The sequence below is a fragment of the Hyaena hyaena genome, unplaced genomic scaffold (assembly GCF_003009895.1).
Source record: "Hyaena hyaena isolate Hyena2069 unplaced genomic scaffold, ASM300989v1 scaffold_38, whole genome shotgun sequence".
NCBI lineage: Eukaryota > Metazoa > Chordata > Mammalia > Carnivora > Hyaenidae > Hyaena > Hyaena hyaena.
Genome location: NW_024080670.1, coordinates 4,607,882 through 4,633,737, shown reverse-complemented (window position 1 = coordinate 4,633,737; position 25,856 = coordinate 4,607,882). Strand labels below are relative to the sequence as shown.

At 52.4% G+C, this 25,856-nt stretch overlaps 1 protein-coding gene across 4 annotated transcripts in view; it reads left to right on the top strand.

The window, feature by feature from the left end:
* The window catches only part of LRSAM1 (leucine rich repeat and sterile alpha motif containing 1), a 37,958-nt gene that overhangs the window by 8,543 nt on the left and 3,559 nt on the right, over positions 1-25,856 (top strand). For 3 of the 4 annotated variants that reach the window (XM_039229579.1, XM_039229580.1, XM_039229581.1), the window contains 16 exons: positions 50-171; positions 2,888-2,978; positions 6,604-6,734; positions 10,339-10,368; positions 10,828-10,950; positions 11,074-11,213; positions 12,083-12,127; positions 14,052-14,122; positions 16,263-16,362; positions 17,730-17,817; positions 18,637-18,711; positions 20,063-20,143; positions 21,618-21,713; positions 23,591-23,689; positions 24,343-24,474; positions 25,593-25,674. In XM_039229579.1, coding sequence (XP_039085510.1) covers positions 50-171; positions 2,888-2,978; positions 6,604-6,734; positions 10,339-10,368; positions 10,828-10,950; positions 11,074-11,213; positions 12,083-12,127; positions 14,052-14,122; positions 16,263-16,362; positions 17,730-17,817; positions 18,637-18,711; positions 20,063-20,143; positions 21,618-21,713; positions 23,591-23,689; positions 24,343-24,474; positions 25,593-25,674 — 1,506 coding nt within the window. The remainder of the gene's footprint in view (positions 1-49; positions 172-2,887; positions 2,979-6,603; positions 6,735-10,338; positions 10,369-10,827; positions 10,951-11,073; positions 11,214-12,082; positions 12,128-14,051; positions 14,123-16,262; positions 16,363-17,729; positions 17,818-18,636; positions 18,712-20,062; positions 20,144-21,617; positions 21,714-23,590; positions 23,690-24,342; positions 24,475-25,592; positions 25,675-25,856) is intronic. The other variant, XM_039229582.1, reaches the window with a different exon arrangement.

Here is a 25,856-nt window from a genome sequence, read left to right as displayed (position 1 = left end):
TGGTGAAGGGGCTTTGGGGGGTTGAGCTGTGCCATCCGGCTTTCTGCAGATAACAAGCTACGGGAGCTTCCCGACACCGTGGGGGAACTTCGAAGCCTCCGTACCCTTGACATCAGTGAGAACGAGATCCAGAGGCTGCCACAGCTGCTGGCGCACGTTCGAACCCTGGAAGTAAGTGGGGAGCCGTTCTCCTCTGGGGTCCTCTCAGGCCAAACCCCCTCCCCACAAGTCCCAAATGCCGGCCCTGGTCATGGGGTGCTGGGCTCACAGGGATCTCCGGGCACGTACCTAGGGGCTGGCAGAGAGACTGATGTCAGACAGTGGTAATTAGGTGACTTCTGCCGCCACGCGCACCAGAGGCAGGAGAGCACGCTCCCAGGGTGAAGAGCTAAGGCTGAACCCTGCGGGGGGTGTGCTGTGAGCATTTCGCGCAGGCTTTGAGCCAGACCTTGAGAGAGGAAAAGGGGGCACTCCGGTGCTGGGGGCAGTACCAGGAACACAGGCAGTGGGGAGCACAGGGTGTGTTAAGGGGAGGGGGAGATCTGATGTGGTGGGAAGCTGCTGTGTCTGGACAGTCCAAGTCGCGAAGAGCCCAGAGCGCTGTGAGGGGGAAAGTGGCCTCGCCAGGAGGTGTAGGAAGTGGGTTTCATGGGGGGAGGGAGGGCACGCTCTTCCTGGGTCACCGTATTCGTTTGCTAGGGCTGCCGTAACAAAGTCCCATGACTGGGTGGCTTGAACAAGACATTTATCTTCTCACAGTTCTGGCACCTGGAAGTCCAAGATCACGGTGCCAGCAAAGGTGGTTGCTTCTGAGACCTCTGTCCTTGGCCTGTAGACGGTCATCTTCTTTTCCTCTCTTTATAAGAACACCAGTCATATCAGATTAGGGCCCAGCCTGGTGACTTCACTTTGAACTTGATTACCTCTTTAAAGACCTTTTATCCAAATATGTCAACATCAAAGGTAAAGGGGGGTTAGGACTTCAACATACGTGTTTTCAGGGCACACACGATCCAGGCCCTGACACAGGGCAGCTCACGCAGGGAAGGTGGGCTTTTACCCTTGCCCACGTTTATCTGGTGCTTACTAAGCCTGGTGCTTAACCTGCATCAGTTTCCTGAATCTTCATGAAAATCCTGTGAGGCAGATACTACTGTGCCCTCTTGCAGCTGAAAACACTGAGGCGTGGACAGTTTAAGGAGCTTGCCCAAGGGCCACACAGCTAGTGATAGCAGAGACAGGATTGAGAACCAGGCAGTCTGAATCGAGGGCCCGTGCTCTTTTCCTCTGTGAAACTCAACCTTCTGGAACAGGGACTTCTCCATTCATGATGATGCACAGTCGGGACAACATCCCAGAATCCTCTGATGAACCATTAGTGAATTACGTCTCAGATCAGACTGCTAAGCATTAGCCTCTGTGTCAGAAACGGGCTGGTGAACATGTAGATAGCAAAGGGAGGTGGCTGACGCCAGAGTCTGGTGCCTCCTGCCATGACAGCCAGCCTGAGAAAGGACGGGAGGGTTAGCTCCTCTCCCTGGGCCGGCTGGAGAGACAGGTCAAGACATGGTTACTCTGTGCTGTCCAATAGAACTTTCTGCAGCTCTGATGGAAACGTTCAATGACTCTGCAGTCCAAATCGGTAGCCACTAGCCACATGTGGCCTTTGAGCACTGGCAGTGTGGCTAGTAGGACCAAGGAGGTGTATGTTTAGTTGTGCTGAATTTTAACTAGTTTATATTTTAATAAACTAAGTCACACATGCTTGGCAGCCACTGCGTCAGAGCAACCAGCTCACAGCAGCACAGATTCTAAATCCATTGGAGGGGGAGCTCGGGAGTGGTGCATTTTACATCCGGTCTTTACAAAAAGCTTTTGAGCTTCTCGGTGGCACCCAGGGCGAACCCTTTCTCAGGATGCGACAGTAGTGGTCATTCTAGGTTAAGGCCAAGGTCTTTCTCCCATGTTGTCTCATACTGTCCATCAGACAGCCTGCTGGCTGGGTGACGTGCCTGTTTACCTCTGGGGGGGCCGTGCCTCAGAGACATCAACTGCCCTGTTCTCGGGTGCACAGCTGGAACAGGATGAGCTGGAGTCTAACCCCAGGGCCGAGCGGCTGAGCGCAGCTAGCAGAAACCCCCGTAAACTGTGTGTCCCGTGCAGCTACTGCAACTGAGGGACCAAGCTTTAAATTCCCTTTCATTTTACTCAGTTAAAAGCTAAGCTTAAGTGGCCAGGCGTGGCTCACGGCCACCGCCCTGGGTGGTGCAGCCCCAGCGACCACCACACTTTGCTGTCGGTGACCAGCATTACCCATGTGGGTTAGTTTTCTTTAGACCCAGCCCCCCCAAACCAGACAGGCAGTGCTCCGCTCCAGAGCAGGCTCCCCGCTGCAGTGCATGTTCCTGAGCTCAGAGGCCGTGCGAGCCAGGGCTGGGTTTAGGTTTTTTTCTAACTTAAAAGATCACATTGTTAAACATACGTCATGTAGAAAATACCCCGGAATCTACCCTTTAGAAGAAGCCACTTAGAGGGTGGTATATATTCCTCCAAACTGTTTTTGTAAATACACACTAATGCAAGGGAATGTGAGTTTTCTTTTTTAACAAATACGGAATCTTATTATCTATGTATCCTGTATATATGCAGTTTATTTTTTGTCCGCTTAATTTATGTTTTTATACGAAAACATTAATCCCATGCTGGCTGCACGCCAGGCTCTGTTTGAGGTGCTGGGGGCGCAGCAGGAACAAGACAGGGGAGCCGCCCCTGCTGTGGGCAGAGGAGACCGTAAACACGCGCATTCATAACTAAAGCAGGTGCTTTGCCGTCGTGTTGATCAGTGAAGCGGGCGACACGTATAAAGAGGTTCCCCTTGTGTCTGCAGACCCTGAGCCTCGACGCCTCGTCCATGGTCTACCCCCCACAGGAGGTGTGCAGCGCCGGGACCCAGGCCATTCAGCGGTTCCTCTGCAAAGGTAAAGCCCAGAAGGTGGCCTGCCTCCTTCGATCAGTGAGCAAGCATGGTCCCAGCAACTGCCCTGTGCCAGCCCGGGCTCGGGGACAGCAGAGACCAACGAGGCCACCATCCCTGCCTGCGCAGAGATCTCCAGATGTAGCAGGAGAAACAGGCAGAACAGATGGTCACACTAGGAAATGTAATTACCGGTTAGGCTGGGGCCTCAGGGAAGGTCTGAGAAAGTGGTTCAGCAGAAACCTGAGGGTGATTAACACTTAGGAAGGAGAGAAGGCTACTGCTGCCAGAAGGAGAGCCCCGTTGAAGGGCCCAGCGGAGGGGGGGAGGGCAGTGGGAAGCATGCCTCGGGGGTGCGGAGTGGCTGGGCGCCCATGCAAAGGAAAGAAACGGGGTAAAGCCAGAGAGACCATCTGGGCCACGTGTCAAATAGGAGAGGGCTTTGATCACTTTGCTTTTGATAAAGTTCACTCCAGCTGCAGAGAGGAGAAGGGAGTGGAAAAAGCAAGAGTGGAGGCCAGGGACCAGATAGGAGGTCATGCACAGAGGCCACAGTGGACTGGACTTGGAGGAGTGGCAGTGCAGTGAGAACCCAGGGCCACCAGTGATCTGAGTGCCCCGAGGTTGGGGGGCAGTATATCCAGCCACCTCCTGCCCGGCTGATGTTCTTAATCAGGGGCTCCTGTCACCTGGAGAACTTCTAGAACATGGCTAAGACATATACATGCGGTCAGCTGTTGGCGACGAAAGTGCCATTGCAAGGCCACAAGAAAGAAAAGCAAAGGTTTTTTCACTTAATGACTGCGGATCAGTTGGGTATCCGTGTGAAAGTAAAGAACCTTAATTTCTTCCCTCACTAGGAGACAGGCAGCATCAGCCATGGAAGACTGATAAATTAGATTTCAGTAACATCAAAAAGACACCACTTAGGGTAAAAAAGCGCAAGTCATAGAGTTGGAAAGGAGATCTGCGATACACGCATGTCCAACACAGGACCTGTTTCAGCAGATAAGAAGGTGAATAAGGCAAAGGCACTATCAAAAGACATGAATAGGAATTTTACAAGAAAACAACATCCAGGTGGCCAACAGGATCCCAAAAAAGTGTCCAACATCACTTTTGTCCATAGGAAAATGCAAATTAAAACTGCCCAGAGCTACTTAAATCCTAACACTAAAGTTAACGTGGCTACAAAGAATTAGCAAACCTATGGAGCTACAGGAGCTTCCGTGCCCCACAGGTGGGAGCGTGAGTCCTAACCTGCCGCAGAGAACAGCTACGCAAGGTGCACCCTCAAACCCTGTGAGCCACCCATTCCATGCCTGGGCCAAGTGCGTATGAACATATGTCAGATGCACTGTTCGTAACAGCCCCGGCCGGAAACAACTCAAATGCCTGTCAAAGCTTGTATGGTAAATCAACTGCTTTAGACTCACGTATGAATATCAGACAGCAATCAGAAAGGACAAAAAAAGCAGGCTTCGTGCTACAAGAGCGAACCTCGCAGACACCGTGTGCAGTGAGAGGCCACATGGAAAGGAATATGCACTTTTATCAGCACGTGAGCTCTGAACCAACACCGAGTCCTGTTTATAAGGGTGTATCTGCTTTTAAACACTCATGAAGCTGTGCGTGAAGACTTTGTGCTCTTTTCTGTGTGTGTGTGTGTGTGTGTGATTCTTCAGTTAAAACAAAAAAAGTTACACATCACACAACAGCTGCTCAGGCCACACAGCTACCAAATTAGTGTTGAGCACCAGGTGATTCTCATGCGCACCCTGGCCAGTGGCTGAGCTACGCCATAGTCTCTTCTTTCTTTCTTCAAGTATAATTAACATAGCACTATACGAGCTTCAGGTGTGCAATTTGATGACTCGATTCTATACCTCGACTCAGTGCTCATCCTGATAAGTGTGCTCTTAATCCCCTTCACCTGTTTCACCCATCTCCCCACCCTCAAACCCTTTATTTTCCTTCAAAAGATTTTTAAATTATGCCATTTCTAGGTGTACAAAGAACAAAGCAGTGAGCATATGTATACCCACCAAACAGCTTAAGAAAGAATCTGTTTATTTGAACGGTATAGGAGGTATGCATTATTATGTAAAGTTTTGGGGCTTGCTTTTTTAAAAATACTTTTTACAAACCCCCAAAAGGGATCATACTGTTGTGATTCTCCTCTTTTCACTCAAGAATAGGTCTTGGGCCTTTTCCTATCTCATAAAGGGTGGATCTGCCTTTTTGTTTTTTTATGTTTATTTGTTTTTGAGAGAGAGAGAGAGAAAGAGCATGCATGGGAGGGGCAGAGACAGAGGGGGACAGAAGACCCAAAGGGGGCTCTGCACTGACAGCAAAAAGCCCGACACGGGGCTCAAACTCACAAACTGTGAGATCATGACCTGAGCTGAAGTTAGATGCTTAACCAACTGAGTCACCCAGGTGCCCCCCCACTTTTTTTTTTAACATTTATTTTTGAGAGAGAAAGAGTGCAAGCACGGGAGGGTCAGACAGAGAATCTCAAGCAGGTTACGCGCTGACAGCAGTGAGCCTGACTCTGGGCTCCAACCCATGAACCATGAGATCATGACCTGAGCCAAAGTCAGACGCTTAATTGGCCGAGCCACCCAGCTGCCCCAGATCTGCCTTGTTTTAAAGTGATATATAGCATTTCATGTGTGGAGCCCCACAACTTGTGTGGCCTTCCCCTTATGGTGAACATGAGGTGGTTCCCAGTCTTCGGCTGTTAAATTTTAACCCCCCCCCACCCCCCGGCTATGGCACCGTGGGAGTATTCCCCTCAGGCAGACAGAGTGGGACTGGCAGACAAAGGGGCAAGCGCTGTGTGCTGCCGGTTTCCATTCCCACGAGAAGTGTGAGAAGACCCTCTTCTTTCCACAAGTAACACTCGGTGTCATTTTTGCCAGCCTTCTCCGTTTGTTCATTCTGATGTATAAACAAAGTTACGTCCTTGGTTATTTGAATATTCATGTACGTACTGGCCATTTTTAGTATTTCTTTTTCCATTTGTATTTTAAAAAGACAACTTTTACCATATTAGAATCTAAAAGTTCTTTACTTCAAAAGGATCCTGTCATTAAAGTTAAAAAGACAGGTTACTATCTGGAAGAAGATCGTTCCAATATATATTAGAGGCCCAAGGTTATTAGCTAGAATATGTAAAGAGCTTCTATAAACCAGTAAGAGTAAGGCAAACAAACAAACAAAAGAATAAGGCAAACAACCCACCCAAAAATTGGTAACAGGTAAGAACTCCTGCCAAAGTATGCGGGAGAAAAGTATGCAGGGCCACAGAAGGCAAGTCTCTTGCCCAGGGTCTCACACGCAGCCTTCTCCACTAATCTCACACTTTCTCATCGCCTCATTCTCACGTGGATGGTAAAGAGGCAGCTGGTGAGCCTATTTATTCACTCAGCTGACGCTTACTGAGTACTTACCACGGTGCAGGCCTTGCCGTCAGGGAGGGTGAGCAAGATGGAGGGCCCAGTCCCATCCGGGGCAAGGGAGCAGTAGACCAGGCAGGTGGGACAGGATGCTGGGGACGAGGGTGGAGGCTGAGGGAGGGGACTACTCTGTGGCCCACTCTGGACAGCTTGTGCCGTCTCTTGCAGAGTCCGGGCTGGAATACTACCCTCCTTCTCAGTACTTGCTGCCAGTTCTGGAGCAGGATGGAGCTGACGCTTCGCAGGACAGCCCCGACGGGCCCACAGACAGATTCTCCAGGGAGGAGGTGGAGTGGCAGGTAGGCTTACCTGCCTGCTGATGTGTGGAGTGTGGAGGGGAGGCCCTGGGTGTCAGGGGGCTGTTCAGAGCTGCAGGTCCCGGATTCCTCCATCAAACCAGAATTCACCTCCATTCAGACCAGTGTGCTCAGATGCTTTCACGAGGCCTACTATGCTGCCTCCCCCACCACCTCCCCAAACTTCAGCTCCCCAGCTTCCTCTGTGCTCCCTGAACTCTTTGGGACCTCTGAACTTGCAGTTCGCTCCGTCTGGAATTCTCCCCACTCACCACCTTCATCTCATCCTTTGGTTCTGTCTAAAGCCCATATCCTCTGAGAAGACCCCCGCCCAGGCCCGGTCTCCTGCCATGTGGTCTAGGTGCCCACACGTCTCCTCGGGAGCATCTGTCACAGCTCTAAGTGAAAAATTACATGGGAGATGCCTTGTTTAACGTCTGTGAAGCTTTGTGAGAGTGAGGGTCGTGTCTGGATTGTTCATTGTCGTCTCTCCGTGAGTGCTTCCTGCCTCGGTGCCCTTGCTGTCAGAGGCCTGTGCTGTTCTTGTCTGCGGAGAAGTACATGTGTTCGCACGGCAGCAGGCTGGCCCTCCCTGGTCCCTGGCAGTGACCTCTCTTGGGAGCAGCATGGAGGAGGAGGGAGCACTTGACCCACTGGAACCACACAGAAATCACCTGTGGTCCCATCTGTGCTCCCACAGGGGGCCCACGACCCAGGGCGCCCGATGGCAGGCAGAGGGGGCACCAACTGCTGCAGGTTTGGCCTCCTATCTTCCGGGGACTTGTTACTAACCTCCCCTCCCCGGGTGCCGCCCTTCGCTGTCGGACAGGGCCCACCTCGAGCGCCTTTGTGGTTTTGTCTGTTGGCTGACAGCTCAGTGAGAGATAGGGAGGGGCAATTTCCACCTGGGAAATTGTGCCCATTTTTCCTCTCAAAATATTTGCAATGAATATTTTTGATGCAAGATTAGTAGACTGAATATACAAAGAGCTCTTCCGAAGCAGTAAGTCGAAACAGAGAACCATCCCAAGAGGGGAAAAAAAAATGGGCCAGAGGTATATCAACAGGTACTTTACAGCCTAAAACAGTATAGATGTCGGGCGTCCAGCTAGCTCAGTCAATAGAGCGTGTGACCCTTGATCTCAAGGTCATGAGTTCAGGCCCCACGTTGGGCGTAGAGCTTACTTAAAGACAATGTAGATAGATGATCGGTAAATATGAAAAAATGCCCGACTTCCCTAGTAATCAGAGAGTGGTGAATTAAAATACCATTTCACCCTCAGATTGGTACAGGTGTTGTTTTGCTAATTTCCTGGCCACAGTGTGGGGAAATCATGGCCTCCTAAATTGTTCTTGGGAAACTGGTATTCCCACCATGGAAGATAACCTGATAATACGGTCCAGTAGCTCAGGCTCCGGCAGCCCCACTCCTCAGTATGTATCCCCAGAGACCCCCTCGCGCAAGGAGACATTCACAAGAATGTTCATTGCAGCCTTATTTGCGGTAGTGACCTATTGGAATCTTCCTAAACGTCTCTCAGTGGGTAAGGGCTAAGCCACCTGTGTCCTATCCATACCACGAGCTAGATCTCTGCAGGCTCAGATCACGGGACACTTGGGTACATAAAAAGGACAAGTTGCAGAACATGATGAATTTAGTAGATTTCCCTTTTCATGCTTAGAAGGTTCAAATACAGATCAGTAATAGCTATTAAGAGGGGTGCAGTTTGATGACTGACGGACAGGGAATTTTGGATTGTTCTAGGTCTTGATTATAGTGACACTTACATGACTGCATTGGTCAAAATGTCTAAAACTGCATACTAAGGATGAATTTTAGAGTATGTGAATTATGGCTTCCATAAAACATGTATTTATATACGAGCACAGAGACAAATCTATTTTCCAAAGGCACAAATTATATGTAAATAGATGCATAGACTTGGGTCTGATAATGGTAGTTACATGGCAGGAGGGAACCAGGATCAGGCTGGGGCATGGTCCGTGAATACTTACATGCTGTCTTTTAATCTTTTATAAGGAGAATATATTATATCTATAATTTTTTATGAAGCTTTTTAATATTTTTGAGAGCAAGAGCTTGTGCGGCCACACACGTACACACAAGTGAGCAGGGGAGGGGCAGAGAGAGGGGGAGACAGAGGATCCACAGCAGGCTCTGTGTTGACAGCAGAGAGCCCGATGTGGGGCTCGAACTCCCGAGCCATGAGATTATGACCTGAGCTCAAGTCGAGACACTTAACCAACTGAGCCACCCAGGTGCCTCCCCCATGTGTATTTATTTTTTGGGGGGGGAGAGAGAGAGCGCGAGAGCTGGATGTGGGGCTTGAACTCAGGAGCCACAAGATCGTGGCTTGAGCCAAAGTCAGATGCTTAACCAACTGAGCCACCCAGATGCCCCAGATACTATCTGTATAATTAAAAATTAAATTAATTAAAAAATTTTTATTCCTACCTCAGCATGGGACAAATCTGATTTCTATAAAATATGCTGTTTTTACAGCTCAGACAGAGACCAATCTTGGCCTCCAACCTGGATAACTAAATACAAGGCCACTTAAAAAATCTGTGTGTGTGTGTGTGTGTGTGTGTGTGTACGCACGTGTGGGTGGATGTTGCAGTACAAGAGTAGTTCATGCTCCTCATTACAAGTCTGAACAATACAGAAATATGTAAACTACGTGAATGTCCCCTCTCCCCAAGGTAATTCACAAGCTGACTTCCTTCTCAACAAATACAAAACTCCGAGTTGAGCTTCATTGCTCCTCTGACCAGAACAGAATCCTGCTGCCCAGAGAGGGAAAGATGGCTTCTGGGTAGCTCCCCACGTTTGCCCCAAGATTTGACGATGTGTGATCCATTGCATGGATGCACCAGGACTTACCCAAGTGACCGCCTGTTGATAGGCATCTGAGTTACCGCAGGTGTTTTCACTCTTGAGAACATTTCTATAAGAGGGTGCCTGGGTGGCTCTGTTGGTGAAGCGCCCGACTTCGGTCCAGGTCATGATCTCACAGTTTGTGTGTTTAAAGCCCACATCAGGCTTGCTATCTGCATGGAGCCTGCTTCGGATCTTCTGTCCACCCCACCACCCCTCTCCCACCTGCTTCTCTGCTCATGCACTCTCCCTTCTCTCTCTCTCTCTCTTTCTCTCCCTCTCTCTTTCTCTTTCTTAAAAATGTTAAAAATTTTTAGTATCTAACACTTCTGCAGGAACAAGTACACATAACTTTGTGCGTTTGCAGTATTTTGATGGGCTAGAGCTTTGGGGCACTGCAGCGTGCTGTATGGACAGGGGGCCACATATCCCACTTCTGGTCTCCCTCCTCCGTGCCGCACCCCAGAACTGTCCTGAAGAGCTTCCTACAATGTGCCGAACCAGGTGGTTCTTGACCCTGGTGTCCACTAGAACCATCTGGGACCTTTTATCAGACTACCCTTCCTCCTCGTCCCCACCCGCCACACCATTCTGCTGCAGCGCTCTGGGGTGGGCCCAGGAGTCTGAATGGTGTCCCGCTGCCCAGCAATTCTGGCCATGGGCTGTCCACCTCTTCATCACTGTCTTTTTTTCTCCTCCCACCCCCAGAATAGGTTCTCCGACTATGAGAAGAGGAAGGTAAGAAAATGCGTTTCCTCCTTGGTCACTTTTTTTTTTTTTTTATCAAAGATCTCAACTATTAAAAAAGATTGGAGGGAACAACTTCTTTCTGCCTCTAAGTTAGAGGGTAAACTAAAGTTTTCCTCTTACATACATTGCCTCACCACATCCTTATGCAGCCTCCGTGGGTGACGAGCTAGCTCCCCTTCACAGATGAGAAGCCTGAGGCTCAGAGACCCCAGACTCTAAGCCACTAGGCTCTGCCAGTGACCAGCCTGTTTTGTTACAGTTGGGCCCTGGGCAGGAAGGTGAGGGAGACGGGCAGGGCGGGGAGTGGGGTGGGAGGGTGGAGTCATTACTCAACCTTAAGACCTAACAGCCTGCACTATTCAGAGCTGAGGGGTAGATACACCCTGCTCCCGTGGCCGAATGCCCACAGAGCCTAGCCAGCCTTCACCAGGATCTACGTTCTTGCAGGAACAGAAGATGCTGGAGAAACTCGAGTTTGAACGGCGCCTGGAACTCGGGCAGCGAGAACATGCCCAGCTCCTTCAGCAGAGCAGCAATCAGAAGGACGAGATCCTTCAGACGGTCAAGGAGGTTCGTGAGCGGCCACGCGGGGTCCGGCTTGTCTGCGCACTCCCTCCGGGGGGGGGGGAGGGATTGAGACCCCTTGCAAGGGCCCTTGGTGCCAGCTCAGGACGGCCACCCGTCCCGCTGCAGGAGCAGTCCCGGCTGCAGCAGGGCCTGAGTGAGCGCCAGCGCTGCCTGGACGCGGAGCGGCAGCGGCTGCAGGAGCAGCTGAAGCAAACAGAGCAGAACATCTCCAATCGGATCCAGAAACTCCTGCAGGAGAATCAGAGGTCAGGCCCCCAGTCCACAGACCCTGAGGCCTCCTCCCATGTGGTGCCCTTTGAAGAGCCTGGGGGTAGGGGCCCATTTCTCCCCTGTAGTCTACACTCCTGCCCCCAAGGTTTTCGTTGTTAGGGTCCAATCCTGGTACTATTTGCACCAACCCAAAGAGAAGAGAATCTGATCTGGCCCCATGCCCCCCAGGTTCCCCATCTATAAAGTGATGAGTGGGCTTAATAGAGTTGAAGTCACATCCTGCCCCAATATTTTGAGTTCCGAGTAACACGTTCCCTGAGGTCAGCCATGCAACCCACAGTGAGATTTGCCTTAACAAAACCTGTCCGAGGTGGGGGTTGCTGGGAGCAGGCCTCAGTGGGCTTGAGGGAAAGGAAGCCAGATGGAGGAAGGTCCAGGTGGGGTCCCCTGTGGAAAGCACCCTGAAACAGGCTTTTGCCACATCCCCTGTTGCTTCCAGGCTTCCTTTTGCTTTTCCCTTACGGGCCTGTCACACAGCAGCTCTGCAGGGCCCGAGCGAGCCTGCCGCGAGCCGCACAGCGTGCTCTCCCCGCCGGGGTGTCCCGGGAAGCTACCCTTTGTCAGGTGCTGCTTACGTGCCAAGCGCTTTGTGTATATTCTCTTACTCTTTACAAATACCCCATGAAGCCTTTTTCTTATTATGATCCCATTTTGCAGATGAGGAACGGGGGCTTGGTGGGAATGAGTAACTGGCTCAAGGGCACCGAGCGCCGAGGTTCTGGGGCTGAGGGGCCCGGGGCCAGTTACTGAGCTGCACAGCCAGTGCAGAGAAGGGGAGAGCAGTTCTGTTGCGAACAGGCCTGCCGGCGACACCAGCAGGGATGCTTTATGGTTTGCTCTGCAGGCAAAAGAGAAGTTCCGAGATCTTGAAGTCGCTGGAAAATGAGAGGTTAGTGTTTGACTCTGGCACTTCCTTGGCGTTGCCTCGTGATGGGGGCAGGGGCTTGGGAGAGAACATTTTGTGGTTGTCCAGGATTATGCCAGAACACGTTTGCTAAAGCTCTAAGGAGATTCGCTGTAAGGAATATGGAGTCAAAAATAAATCACTGCCTGCACGTTGAACACACATGTACGTTCCTGAGAAAAATTAAGACACAAATAAAAATATATATAACGTCCAACTATATTGCTAATATAAAAAAAATTAGAGGGGCGCCTGGGTGGCTCAGTCGATCGAGCATCTGAGTTCAGCTCAGGTCGTGATCTCACGGTTTGTGAGTTGAAGCTCCGAGTTGGGCTCTGTGCAGACAGCTCAGTGCTGTCTGCTTTGAATTCTGTTTCCTCTCCGCCCCTCCCCTGCACACACGTTTACACTTACACTCTCTCTCTCTCTTTCAAAAATAAACATTAAAAACATTTTAAAAATTAGAAAAATCCATTTCTTATTAAGGGAAACCATCTGTCATGGAGTAGAAAATCAGGGGCTGCAGTTAAGGCAAAACAGTGTACAATTTCTTCACGACATAGCGCGTATTTGCGCTCAGAAAGCAAAAGAACCCAATTCTGAGTAGCTTACCAGACATTAGAGGTGGTGATCTTTGGGTTTTTTCCTTCGTGTTTTCCCTGTTTATTGGGACACGCCACTTCAGTAATTAGGAAAGATCTGAGCTAAGAGGAACGAGCCCCCCTTCTTTCCCCATCCTTTCCATCTTCCCTTCTTGCCCCCACCTCCCTGCCAAGATTAACCAGACTCCCCCTGGTTCCCTGGAATCTCAAAATAGCAGCGTGGACTTGGCTGTGGTCCTTGCGCCCACCTTCTAGGCCCCTGGCTGCTTGGGGAGTCCCCATAGGGTTGCAGGGCAGCCCCTCCACCTGCCTGCTGCAGCCTGACCAGGGAGGCCAAGGCCAAGCTGGGCTGTGGCCAGCTGGTTTATTTGGCTCGCACTTAACCCGGTGCCCTCTCTGCACTGGGCCCTCTGGGCTCGGCTGTGGATCCAGCAACGCACCAGATACGGCCTCCCCTGAGCAGCCTGCGGTCCTGGGCAGGAGGCCAAGGTACACGCATGCTTTCTCCAACAAAAACGCGACCCACCAGAAACTTGAGACGATGCTGTTCCCTCCAGGCCGCCATTACTAGTTTACTCTGGGGGAACGACGTATGCACACGCGGCGTGCACACACATCCATGCTTTTTCATTTCCATTTACTACATCGTGGGTGGATTTCCATGCCAAAAACCATATTTGTAATAGCTGTAGACTATTCCATGACATGATTAAATCTTAATTAGCCCTCTGTGGACATTGAAGTTTCTAGTTTTTCATAATTACAAGCAGTCTTAGGGCAAATATTTTCTAAATATCCCCATATGCATTCACGTGAACACTCTTGAGGGAAACATTCAAAGGACCTTTTGATAGGTCTTGCCACATTACCTTCCAGAAGACGTTTTCCAGGTTATTCTCCTCTCAGCAGGACACAAAAGTGCCCTTTCACCACCTTCGCTGCTGCTATTGGTGGGTGGTATTGGTTTTCCTAATGTCCCAATATGGTAGGTGAAAAGATCTTTAGGTATCAGTGGTGTTAAGCCTCTTTCCATGTGTTTATGGTCACCTGCATTTAAGCATCGTGAAGTGGCCCTCTGTGTCCTGTGCCCACTTTTCTAAGGAAATGTTTATCTTTTTATGCAAGATCCTTTGTGTACGAGGCTGGAGGCAAACTGGGCTCCCCTGGAAGTGGGAGATGCAGCAAGAACACACCTAGGCTGGCACATCCAGGAGGACTTCCTGGAGAAGGCTGTGTTCATCTGCTGGGATTTTCCATTGGAAATCTCACATCTGCTGGATAAATGGATGGATTTCTTTTGTTTCTAGAATAAGGATGGAACAGTTGATGTCCATAACTCAGGAGGAGACAGAGAACCTGCGGAGGCGTGAGATTGCCTGTGAGTCTCAGGGTGGGGGGTGCGGGGTCTCTTTTAGGGGCACCTGGGTTGCTCAGTTAAGCAGCCGACTTTGGCTCAGGTCATGATCTGAGTTTGTGGGTTCGAGCCCTGCATCGGTCTCTGTGCTGACAGCTCGGAGCCTGGAGCCTGCTTCAGATTCTGTGTCTCCCTCTCTCTGCCCCTCCCGTTTGTGCTCTCTTGCTCGTGCATGCTCTTGCTTGCTTGCTCTCTCTTTCTCTAAAAAATAAACATTTAAAAAAATTTTTAATTTTTTTTAATGTTATATTTATTTCTGAGAGAGAGAGAAACAGCATGAGCAGAGAAGGGTCAGAAAGAGAGGAAGACACAGAATCTGAAACAGGTTCCAGGCTCTGAGCTAGCTGTCAGCACAGAGCCTGATGCGGGGCTCAAACCCACGAACTGTGAAATCATGACCTGAGCCGAAATCAGACGCTTAACTGACTGAGCCACACAGGCACCCCTTAAAAAATATTTTTAAACAACTGTACTCTTTTAAAAATTATTCTTAGGAAAGAATCAAATAATGAGATTGCACAAGGATGTTTGAGCAAAGACGTTTATTATTTAACAATTGCAAAAAGAGTCCAAATGCTCCCAGATAGCACATCATCTAAATAAACTTCGGTGATGTGGGCACCACAGTCCCCTGCAGCTGTACCCTCACACCGCCTCCTGGACATGGGGAGGTAGTGACAGAAAGTGAGAAGTGGTGTGTTTAGGGTTGTAACATTTTTAATGTTTTTTATTGTAATAAAATATATAACATAATATTTTCCACGTTAACCACTTCTAATTGTCCAGTTCTGTGGCACTAAGTACCTTCATATTGTCACGCAGCCATCTCCAGCATCCATCTCCAGGACTTTTTCGTCTTCCCAAACTGAAGTTCTGCCCCCATTAAACCGTCCTCTCCATGCCCCTCCCCCCAGCTCCTGTAGAAGGCCCCATTCCATTTTGTCTGAATTTGACGACTCTTGTCACCCCACATAAGCAGAATCATACAGCATTTGTCATTTTGTGACTGGTTTCTTTTACTCATCATGACGTCCTCATCCATGTTGGAGCAGGTATCAGAACTTCCCGCCTTTTTAAGGCTGTGAACGATGTTCCATTGTGCGGGGGCACCTGGGTGGCTCAGTTGGGTGAGCATAGGACTTTTTTTTTTTTTTAAGCGTTTATTTTTGAGAGACCACTCAAGTGGGGGAGCAGTAGGGGAGGGACAGAGAGAGAGAGAGAAACGGAGGATTTGAAGTGGACTTTGGGCTGACAGCAGAGAGCCTGATATGGGGCTCAAACCCACAAACTGTGAGCTCATGACCTGAACCAAAGTTGGACACTTAACCAACTGAGCCACCCAGGCGCCCTGGAGTGTCCGACTCTTAATTTCGGCTCAGGTCATGATCTCCGGTTTCATGGGTTGGAGCCCTGTGTCAGGCTCCGGGCTGACAGTGCATGACAGTGCAGAGCCTACTTGGGATATTCTCTCTACCTCCCCCTGCCCTCTCCTCTTCTCTCTTTTTTCTCTTTTTTTCCTCTCTCTGCACCCTACCCCCACTCATGCTCACATGTGTGTGTGCTCTCTCTCTCTCAATAAAGTTAAATATTCCATTGCATGTATATACCATTTTGTTCATCAGTGGACACTTGGGTTTCTCCTGCCTTTTGGCCGTTGTGAATAACAATGCTGTGAACACGGGTGTATAAATGTCCAGTTCTCTGCTTTCAATTCTTTCATTTTAGCTTTTTTAATCTATAAATATGCATTAAAAATTGGAAGGATATACTATGTCAAAATTAATATCTTTGGGTGACAAAGATGGTAGAAGATCTTGCGTGTGTGCTGTTCAGTGTTTTTACAATTAGCCTTTCAAGCTTAAGTTACTTGCATGTTTTTTTTTAATAGTTTATTGTCAAGTTGGTTTCCATATAACACCCAGTGCTCATCCCCACAAGTGCCCTCCTCCATGCCCATCACCCCCCTTCCCCTCTCAGTTACTTGCATAGTTTTAAAAAGTGTATTTTTTTAAGTGTGACGATGAGGTGGGTGATGAGGGGAGCCCTCCAAGCCCCCCAGAAGTGGCGCCCGTCTCTCAGCCCCCCCCCCTCCGTGTTTCCCCAGCTGCCATGCAGCAGATGCTGACCGAGAGCTGCAAGAACCGGCTCCTCCAGGTGGCCTACGAGTCCCAGCGGCAGAACTTGGTCCAGCAGGCCTGTTCCAGGTAAGGTAAGGAGAGGCTTCCTGAGTTGACGGTGCTGGCTCTGCCCCAGGACCATGGGGTGAGAGTGGGGCACTGACCTTCCCACCGCCACCTCAGCCATGCCGTCCGGGGCAAGTGGTGACTGGCCTTCGTGGCTTTTCTAGCTGGAGCCCAGGCTTGTGTCAGGCTATGGTAAAGTGACCGCGATCACTCCTTCTCCCACACTTTCTGTGAGCCAGGTGCTCGGCCAACCAATGTGTGTTAGCGTATTGAATCTACGAGGGACCGTGTTGTTACTCACCCCGTTTTGCCACAACCGCTCCAGCTCAGAGAGACCGTGTGACACACCCAGGGACACTCAGCTAGCATGTGGCCGAGCCAGGGTTCAAACCCAGGCAGAGCGGGGTGTGATCTCCGAGTATCCGCCTGAGTCGGAAGCAGGGTGTCCTGGAGGGGATGGTAAGGGAGTCGCTTTCACACTGGTGGCAGCTCCGGGTCCGGCTGTCCAAGTTCACCACGTCTCTGTGGGTTTGTCTATTGAAGGAGCCACAGGTGTCCGCACAGCCAGTGGAGAAAAGCTGTTGGTGCTCAAGAGAGGGGCCAGGAGCACTGGCTGCCCTTAGGTTTCTCCACTCCTGACCCCCTCGCCCCCCACCACAGCTGCCAGCTTCTCCCATGACCTTACAGGTGCAGGGACCTCTTCTTCCTTTCTCGGTGGCAGAACATCGTGCTTAGGAATGTGGGCCCTGGCAGCAGACAGCCCTGGATCCAGGGCCCACTTCCTCTGTCCGTAACTGTGACGTGTTGGGCCAGTTAGTTTCTTTCCTGAGCCTCAGTTTTCTTATCAGAAAAAAAGGGATAAGTCAGAGTACCTACCCTGGGGTTGTTGGAAGATTGAAACAAAACCAAGATTATGACGAAGTATAGACGTATGTGAGGATGCAGGGCTTGAATTTTTGTGCCCAAAGCACTAGACCTGTTCTCAGAGACTAAGAGCAGACGCACGGCCAGGGTGAGAAGCGCTGGGGGCATACAGTGGGGCACGGATGTTACTGCTGCAGCAGGAGAGCTTCCTCATGGCCCAAGTGGCTCAACCTAGGAGGTCCTGAGCTCCGTGCTGGCAGAGGTGATCGGGCAGAGGCCAGGCCACCACTTCACAAGGCATTGTAGAGGGGAGCTCGATGGAGGGGTGGATGAGAGTACCCAGAGACATGCTGACTCTGGGGCCATGGGGTTCAGACACACTCTCTGTCTGTGCCCAGCCCAGGACGTAGCCCCCAGCAGGTCCTTCTTGAATGTTGTTGAATGAGTAAATGGTTTATCTTAATCTCTAAGGTCCCTGGCAGAAAATGTTCAGAAAGTGAATTAACTTGTTGTCTTTCTGGCAGCATGGCCGAAATGGATGAGCGATTCCAGCAAATTCTGTCATGGCAGCAGATGGATCAGAACAAAGCCATCAGTCAGATCCTGCAGGAGGTGAGCCCTTGCCCAGGGTGTGAGGCCCCGACTTCCATTCAGGTTATGATCTCACAGCTCGTGGGTTCGAGCCCTGCGTCAGGCTCTGTGCTTACAGCTCAGAGCCCAGAGCCTGCTTCAGATTCTGTGCCTCCTTCTCTCTCTGCCCCTCCCTGGCTTGTGCTGTTTCTCTCTCCCTCCCTCCCTCCCTCCCTCTTTTCTCTCAAAAATAAACAAACAAACAAAAAAAGATGGGCACAGGGAGCCTGAGGCAGAGCATCAGAAATCCACGTGGAGCCCTGTCCTTAGAGAGCTTATAAAACCCAAGATGCTTTGTCCTTTTATAGATGTACAGACTCCGGAAGGAGTGGGGCAGAGAAAGGGAGAGGGCGGTCTGAGGAGCACTCCCTACTTCCCTGGCAGTGCTGTGTGGCTCCATCGTAAGGGCCTCAGGGACGAGGACATGGTGATGGCACCATGGGGGTAGAGCCCACACGAGAGCACCAAGGGCCCTTGACTTCTTGCTTCCAAACTGCACACCTCTGTCTGCTCCCTTGCCTTCCTCATCAGTGAGATGGGGCAGTGAAAGCCCCCACACATCACTGGCCGAGGGATGTCCATGTACAGTACAGGAATGGCACTGAGCATAGTGTCTGGCACTATTAAGCCTTTCGTAAGTATTCTCTAAAATGTGAACAAGTGAGCTGAAAAGTCACGATCTTGCTGACAGAGTAGCCCTACATTAAGGTGTTTTGAGCAGATTGTGAGTCTTCTCCTGGTACGAACCCCTGGGAAAGCAAGGCTGCCAGGCACCTGCTGAGCACCCCCCCCCCCTTACAGAGTGCCATGCAGAAGGCTGCATTTGAGGCTCTGCAGGTGAAGAAGGACCTCATGCACCAGCGGATCAGGAAGCAGGTGGGTGCTGCGGGCAGTGCTTTCCTGGGCAGCACGGGAGTCCTGTGCTGGTTCAGCGAGCGGCCTCCCCCAGACATGACTGGTTCCTTTCCGATGACGCCCTGGGCGGAAGGGAAGGGTAGTGCCCAAGTGCGGCCTGGAGTGCCTGGGCGGCCTCTGCACCCACCGCGCCCCAGACAGGCCCCCCTCGCTGGGGAAATGCAGTCGGCTCAGGTGGAGGAGCTGGGGTGGATGGGGTGTCCCGCTGGGGCAGGCAGCGGGTCCTGGTGTCCCCGAGGGCCGACTTGCTGAGGTCCCAGCTGACCTGCGGGCTGTGCTGGACCCCCTGGGCTTTCCAGCGGGTGAGGTGGGCCATGGGCGCACAGGCTGGAGACGGACTCGGCCTTCAGGTGGTGGGAGTGGTCATCACATCCTACTCTGGCACACTTTGAAGTGTACGTTTTTGCATGTTATTTTTTTTTTATTCTTTTCCTTTTTGGCCAAAACCAACTTCTCTTTTTATTTCCCTCTTTAATTTCAACCCCACCTTGCCGGACATGAAGCTCATTCCTCTGACCAGGGGTTGGTGGGGCCATAGGAACTTAGGGGCGAGAGCCATAAGTCGCAGGCTTAGGGCAGAGGAGTCACTGGCTATGGGGTCTGACCCCCAGACCTCCTCCCTGTGGGTGATTCTGACCCACCAGGCCAGGCTGTTCCCCTTCAGACCCTGAGCAGGGAGATCCCCAGGAAAGGGATCACCAACTGACCTGCTCTGTGTCCTTGAGCAAGTTACTTAACCTCACTGAGCCTCAATTTCCCATCTGTAAAATGGAGACAAGAATACGTCCTAATACCCAGAAGAGATTTGGTGAAATGACACAGATCCAGTCCCCAGCACAGGCCTCGCACACAGAATGTTCTGTAAGCATCAGCCGCCACCATTGATGGTACTACTCTGTCCCCTCTATCACCCTCTGCTCTCCTCTATGATGGCAGTTAGAGGAAGCAAGAGGGCCAGGCAAGTACGGCACACGGTGAGGACTCGTGTCTGGTCTGCGCTCTGGCCGGAACCTTAAAGGAAGGCCTGTCTCCATTCCATAAGCTTCTAGGCACCCTCTCTGGTCCAGGCCCTATGATCAGCTCCTGCGCAGCAGTTCACCAGGACGGGCCCATCTGTGCCCCACAAGCGCTCGGGGCCCTGAAACAGCTCATTATTTTAAACTCCCACTGAGGGGGTTCCCAAGGCACCTAAGTCCCCTTCATTCTTGAGCCCCTCAAAAGGTATCTTAGACCCCACATGGCCTTCAGAGAGCAGCACAGACTTGAACCTTGGTTAATGTGAATAAAAAACACTGTCTCATCTTCTGTTTAGATTAAGTTAATAGAAACAGAGTTATTGCAGCTGACACAGCTGGAGGTAAAGAGGAAGTCCCTGGACACAGAGGCATTGCAGGTACGTAGGGCTCCCCGGCCTCCCCCTCCCTCCCCTCCTTCCTCCCTGGAGGAAATCCCCACCCGGGCTCCCCATGCCTCTCTCCCAGCAGCGGCTCCCCAACAGGCAGACGGTCTTCTCTGTGGCTGTCTTCCCTCTACAGCCTGGGGGCTGAGCCCCGCACAGGGCCAAGGTTAGGGGCAGGTCAGCCTATTGCTCAGCAGGAGGGTCAGAGGAAAGAGGGTTTCATTGCCAAGGCTCCCCCAGACCCATCTCCATTTCTTTATTTTGAAGGAGGGTCACTGCTGAGCTCCCTGTGTCTTTAAGCCATGCTTCGAGGGTGCTGGTTCAACCATGGGCTTGACATCCTCTGGGGAAGGAGCTTGCTTACTGTCCCAAGGATGTCTGGAGGAAAGCGCCCAGCTGTTACCATGTCACCCCCTGGAGGCGACTTCTCTGGGAGCCCTGGACTGTGTGTCCAAGACCTGGGGCTTCTCCCAGTGTAGTCCTGCTGTGTGATCTGGGCAGGCAGGGGGAGAGGCTGGACCTTTCTGCTCAAAGGGGATGGATTAATGGTGTGTGAGGACCTGAGGACCTGGAGGCCACACCAGGCTTCTGAGCAGAGTGTTCTGTCTGTCCCTGTCCCTGTCCCTGTGTCTGTTCTCAGAAGACAAGTCTTAAGTTGTCTCATGGCTTCTCCACCCCATGAAAGCGTGCTGAGGTCTGTAGCCATCCCGCTCTGAGGTCTGCCACAGGTGCGCCGTGTGACCTTAGGCAGGTCACTTCCCTCTTAGGCCTCCGTTTCTCCCCTCCATAAAATGAAAGAATCTTCCAGCACAGCCTTTGTCACAGGGCCATCCCACTGGGGTGAGCTAGCCAATGCAAAGCCCTTTGGGAGCCTCGCTGTGGCCCTCCGAGATGAGGACTCAGGGTAGCTCTCAGAGAAGGCGTGCCGCCGTGCTTGGTGGGCACCCGTGTCTCCTGGCCGTTAGAGCTTGTGGGGCTCCCATCTGGGTGCCTCCACAGGTTTCCAAGAGTAAGAAACGAATGGAACACAGACACAGGCGAGGGCTTTGCTCCGGTTGCATGTGCCTCCATCTGTGTTAGAACCGTCCAGACTCCTGTGGGGATACCCACCAGCCCGCCCTGCCTGTGCTTCTGCCCACATGCCGTGCAGTCCATGAGCCTGCAGTCACGTACCTGTGGCTTGTCATTTCCTTTGTTTGACGTTTCTTACCATTTTGCTGTCATCCGTCACTAGATCCCACGCCTGGCCTGACCTCCCATGTGGAGAAGATGGGGAAGGGATACCCAGGCACAGGGGCCCCTCGGCTCTGTCCCCCGATGCCCAACTTAATTGCATTGAGCCCACTGCAGGGTCGCTGCTGCCAGGCTCAGAAATAGGGGCGGTTTGGGGGGAATCCTGCCACCCACTGGGGACTGTGGGAGCCAGAGCTGTGCTTCCAGCAGCACTGGGCCTGCTCTTGTGTTGCAGGAGATGGTCTCAGAGCAGCGCTGGGCCCTGAGCTCCCTGCTCCAGCAGCTGCTCAAGGAGAAGGTGCGGCGAGAGGAAGAGCTCCGGGACCTCCTGGTGCGTTCAGCTTCTGCGTCCCAGTCGCACATGGGTTCGCTTTCCCTAAACACACTTGCCCTTCTTCGAAGCATTTCTGCCATTCACATAACAGTGGCTCATCAAAGAAAGCATGGAATGTACAGAGCAAGGGCATTTCCCTCCCAAGAGTTCTCGAATGCTAACGTTTGGATGTGTGTTTTCTAAACTCCACGAGGCATCTTCATAAGCTGTGCTTGGATGCGCCGCGTAAGCGTCCGATGGGGCACCTCCCTTTAGAACCAGCCCTTCTGCGTCTGTTCTCTTTGTGCCTCTGAAATGTCCTCTGCGCTCTTCCAGGCTGCCTTTGGATGGGCCATTGCAGCCTCGGGCCAAGCATTCACACTACTTCCAGTTTTTTCCTTTTCTAAGCCGTGTTCTCTTTGCAGATAAGTACCAAGAATGGCCATTCGGGGCAGGTGCCCAGGAGAGGACTCCCTATGTCCAGGGCAGGCTGTGTCATAAGCTTTTGACAGGAGCTACCCAGCTGTCCCCTGTACCCAAATGGGTGTGACACTGGCACATTGTCAGAGTGGCAAAGCCCTGTTGAGGGGTGGCAAGTGGGGTCATGTCCTGCAGACCCCGTGTGCATCTGAGGCGGGGGGAAGGCTCAGAGGCTCAGTCCTTGCTGCTCTAGACACCCTCTGAGCTCCGCTGTGGGTGGAGCTGTGTGCAGAGGGCCGAGAAGAGGGAGGCTGCTCCCCCAGCCGCACGCCGGCCCGGGGGGTGTGCCCAGGCCCATCAGAAGCGGCCTGTTCCTCACCGTGCCCTGCCGCCTGTGCCTGCAAATCTCGCTGACGGGCGAACAGCGTGTTAGCCTCATCCCCCGGTGCCCTGGTCCTGCACTCCTGCCCTTGAGGGGCCTCTGAGGGCTCCCCTTTCAGGGAAGGAGGAGCCACCCCAGCAGATGGTGACGGTCAGGGTCAGGGGCTCCGGAAGAAATGTGGCTGCAGCCCAAGGAGGGCAGGGACCAGCAGAGGGGAGCAACTCCGCAAGGTCTAGGAGGGACCACCGAAGGGCAGTCAGGCCCCCAGGGGACAGGGGAAAATGCCTGTGTCGAAGTCCTGTGGCCCCACAGCTTCTTTGGCCCCCAGCGTGTGGCCACAGTCCTGACCAGCCTGGCTGGCTTGCCCAGAGCACAGGCCCCAGGGCGGAACAGACTTGTGTCCAAGTCCCGGCCCTGATCCCCAGGCAGCTCTTTGATCTGGGCAGGTTCTTAATAGCTCTGAACCTCTGTTTCCTCACCTATGCAGCTGGACCCCCCTCAGAACTGTGCAAATTAAGGAAAATGGCATCTCGGTGTGTAGTGGGGTCTGGTGCATGGCACTCTGAAAACGTTCACTGCGTTGTTGCAGCATTTGTTCACCGTCCTGGCCACAGTGCCTGGAACCGTGTGTGGTCTAGAACCATCCTCAGTGACTGCTTGTTCATGGTGGAATGAAGGAACCCGTTTCAGGAGTTTGTCTAATTCTCCAGCTTTGGCAGAAGGGGAAGGCCCATTCTAGACGCTCATACTGTCCCTAGAATCCTACTTTTCTCCCTGTCACTAGCGCATGAGCCCGAGGAGGGGCCTGCAGAGCATGGTGCCAGGCGTCCGCAGCCCAGATTCAGGCCCCGCCCCCAGGTGTGCGCTGGATGAGATTGTCTGCAGCAGAAATTGGGGGGTAGAGGCACTTCCTGCCTTTCCCGTTTCAGTGGTTTAAACGGTGAGGCTATAGTGGCTGGGAGCATTCCTTGTATATTACCAAGCACCCCTCCCCCACTCCCCGACCCGCTCAGAGCATCATTCACAGTCGCCGCCATCATCATACTTTTATTTACTGACTTATAGCTAATGGCACCTGTTTCATCCCTGGCAGACAGAGTTAGAAGCCAAAAGCGAAACCAAGCAGGAAAATTACTGGCTGATTCAGTATCAACGGCTTTTGAACCAGAAACCCTTGTCCCTAAAGCTTCAGGTAAGGGCTGCTGGCACCCACCCTTCCTGAGAGCCCTCCGGTGCCTCGGTGATGCCCGGCTTCTTGATCTTTCCAGTTTAGTTCTGTTCATATTTCTGGTGACAAGTGTGCTAGGCCCTGGCAGGGACAGAAGAGAGAACACTTGTCTCTCTTTGGCCAGAGGCCGACACAGGTGAGCCACCGGGAGCTGCCTGCAGACACCTGCTGTGGGTGGGGTGGGTATGCCCACCAACACACATCCACACACGCACGCACTGGGTTTTGTTTTGCCTTTTAATAAAAATGGAGTCATTCTATACATACGATTTAGGAAAACTTCTTTTTTGTCTTAATAACGATAGGCAGTTCGCCAGGCGTATACATAATAGATCATCTGTGTTTCCAGACGACTGTGTAGTATCGAGTCTCTGGATGAACCCTCGTTTATTTAAACAGCCTCCTCTTCATGAGTACTTGATTGCTCACCATGTTTCCGTTTCCACATAGAGTGGCAGTGAACTTCCTCGTACCTTTATCTCCGCTTCCATGTGCATTTTTGTGGGAAAAGTACCAAGGAATCCCATACTCGGTATGCCCGGAGCCTTGGTTTGCCATTGTAAGTAGTGAGGTCTCATTGGCCGCGTGCTCTGCTTCCCCGTGGCTCTGTCCTGCAGGAGGAAGGCATGGAACGCCAGCTGGCAGCCCTCCTGGTGGATCTGTCGGCCGAACACTACCTGCCCATCTTTGCCCACCACCGCATCTCCCTGGACATGCTGAGCCGGATGAGCCCTGGGGACCTGGCCCAGGTGAGAAGCAGCAGCCCCTCGGGGGAGGTTGAGGGGTGAATGAGGCCACTGTCCTATCTGTCAAGTCCGCTTACTCTGGTGCGGTTATTGGCGAGGTCTGCCGTTGTCCAGTGTTCCAGGGCCCCCTGGCTTCCAGATGGCCAGAACGCCCACCCCATCGGCCCCCAACCCCCTGCGTGTGCCCTCCACGCCATCTGCCTACAAAAGTCCGGGGATGTGAGTTCTGACCCCAGACTACCCCACCTGCTCAGATTGGACCCTCACGTTGTGGGCCCGAGACAAGTCCTTGGAGGTTGTCTGCTTGAGCCCTGGCCCAGGCCATGGTTTTACAGACCTTGTAATGGCAGTGCTGCCCGAGCCTAGTGACTTCTGGGAGGAGCTGAGCTCTGCATTGCATTAGTTCATTTATTTCTCAAACGAGCCAAGTAAGGAGGACAGCCCACATCTCTGTAGCACTTGCTGGTGCCAGGTGCTGTTCTAAGTACTCTTCGTGTGCTAACCCTCGCACCCTCCCAACAACCCAGGCAGAAGGGGACCATCCTTGTCATTTTGCAGACGAGGAAGCTGAGACGCAGCAAGGTAGTCACTTGCCTGAGGTCACACAGCAGAGTCGGGACTCGAGCATGAGGGGTCTGGTGCCAAGTCCATGCTGCTCACCACTCTGCCACTGTGTCGTCTGTCCCTTGACCCAGAAACTGAGACTCTGAAGAGCTCCACGGGGGCCATGCCACCCAAGGGACTGTGTGGTCCCAGCGCTAGTCCTTCTCGGCGGCTCGGCCTCCACCTGCACCGCCTGGCCCTTCCTGTAAACTCTGACAGTGGGTCCCAACTTACCGGTTGTCCTGGGGTTGACATGAGGTCACACGGGTGAAGGGGTCCCTTCCCCAGCACAGGGGACACGTGCTGTTTCCTTTGGGGCCTCCGTTTCTCTCCCTGCCACCTGGTCACCTTCACAGCTGTGGTACGGCACTGCCTCGTGTTGACCCTGGGGCCCAGGCCTCCGCATTTCCGCCGAAGGTGCCAAAAGCCAGGAAGGAGGCAGTCCCGATGGCTCTGTGCCGTGTACTGAGCCCCCACCCAGCCCAGGCCATAGCTTGCTTCTCCTTGACCTGCCACAGGTGGGCGTCCCGGAAGCTGGCCTGCAGCACGAGATCCTGCGGAGAGTCCGGGAGCTGCTGGGCGCGGCCAGGACCCAGCCAGGTACCCATGCCAGGACCCCTCCTGAGCAGAGGCTCCGGCCTCACTTGTGGACTATGGCTCGGGCATCACCTGTTCACATTTCAGGACCAAAGCTGAGGGCCGGTTCCAGCCCCTGCCGGTCCTTAAGATTCCCTCCCAAAGGAGCAGGATATACAAATGGGAAAAACAAGCCACAAAAATGG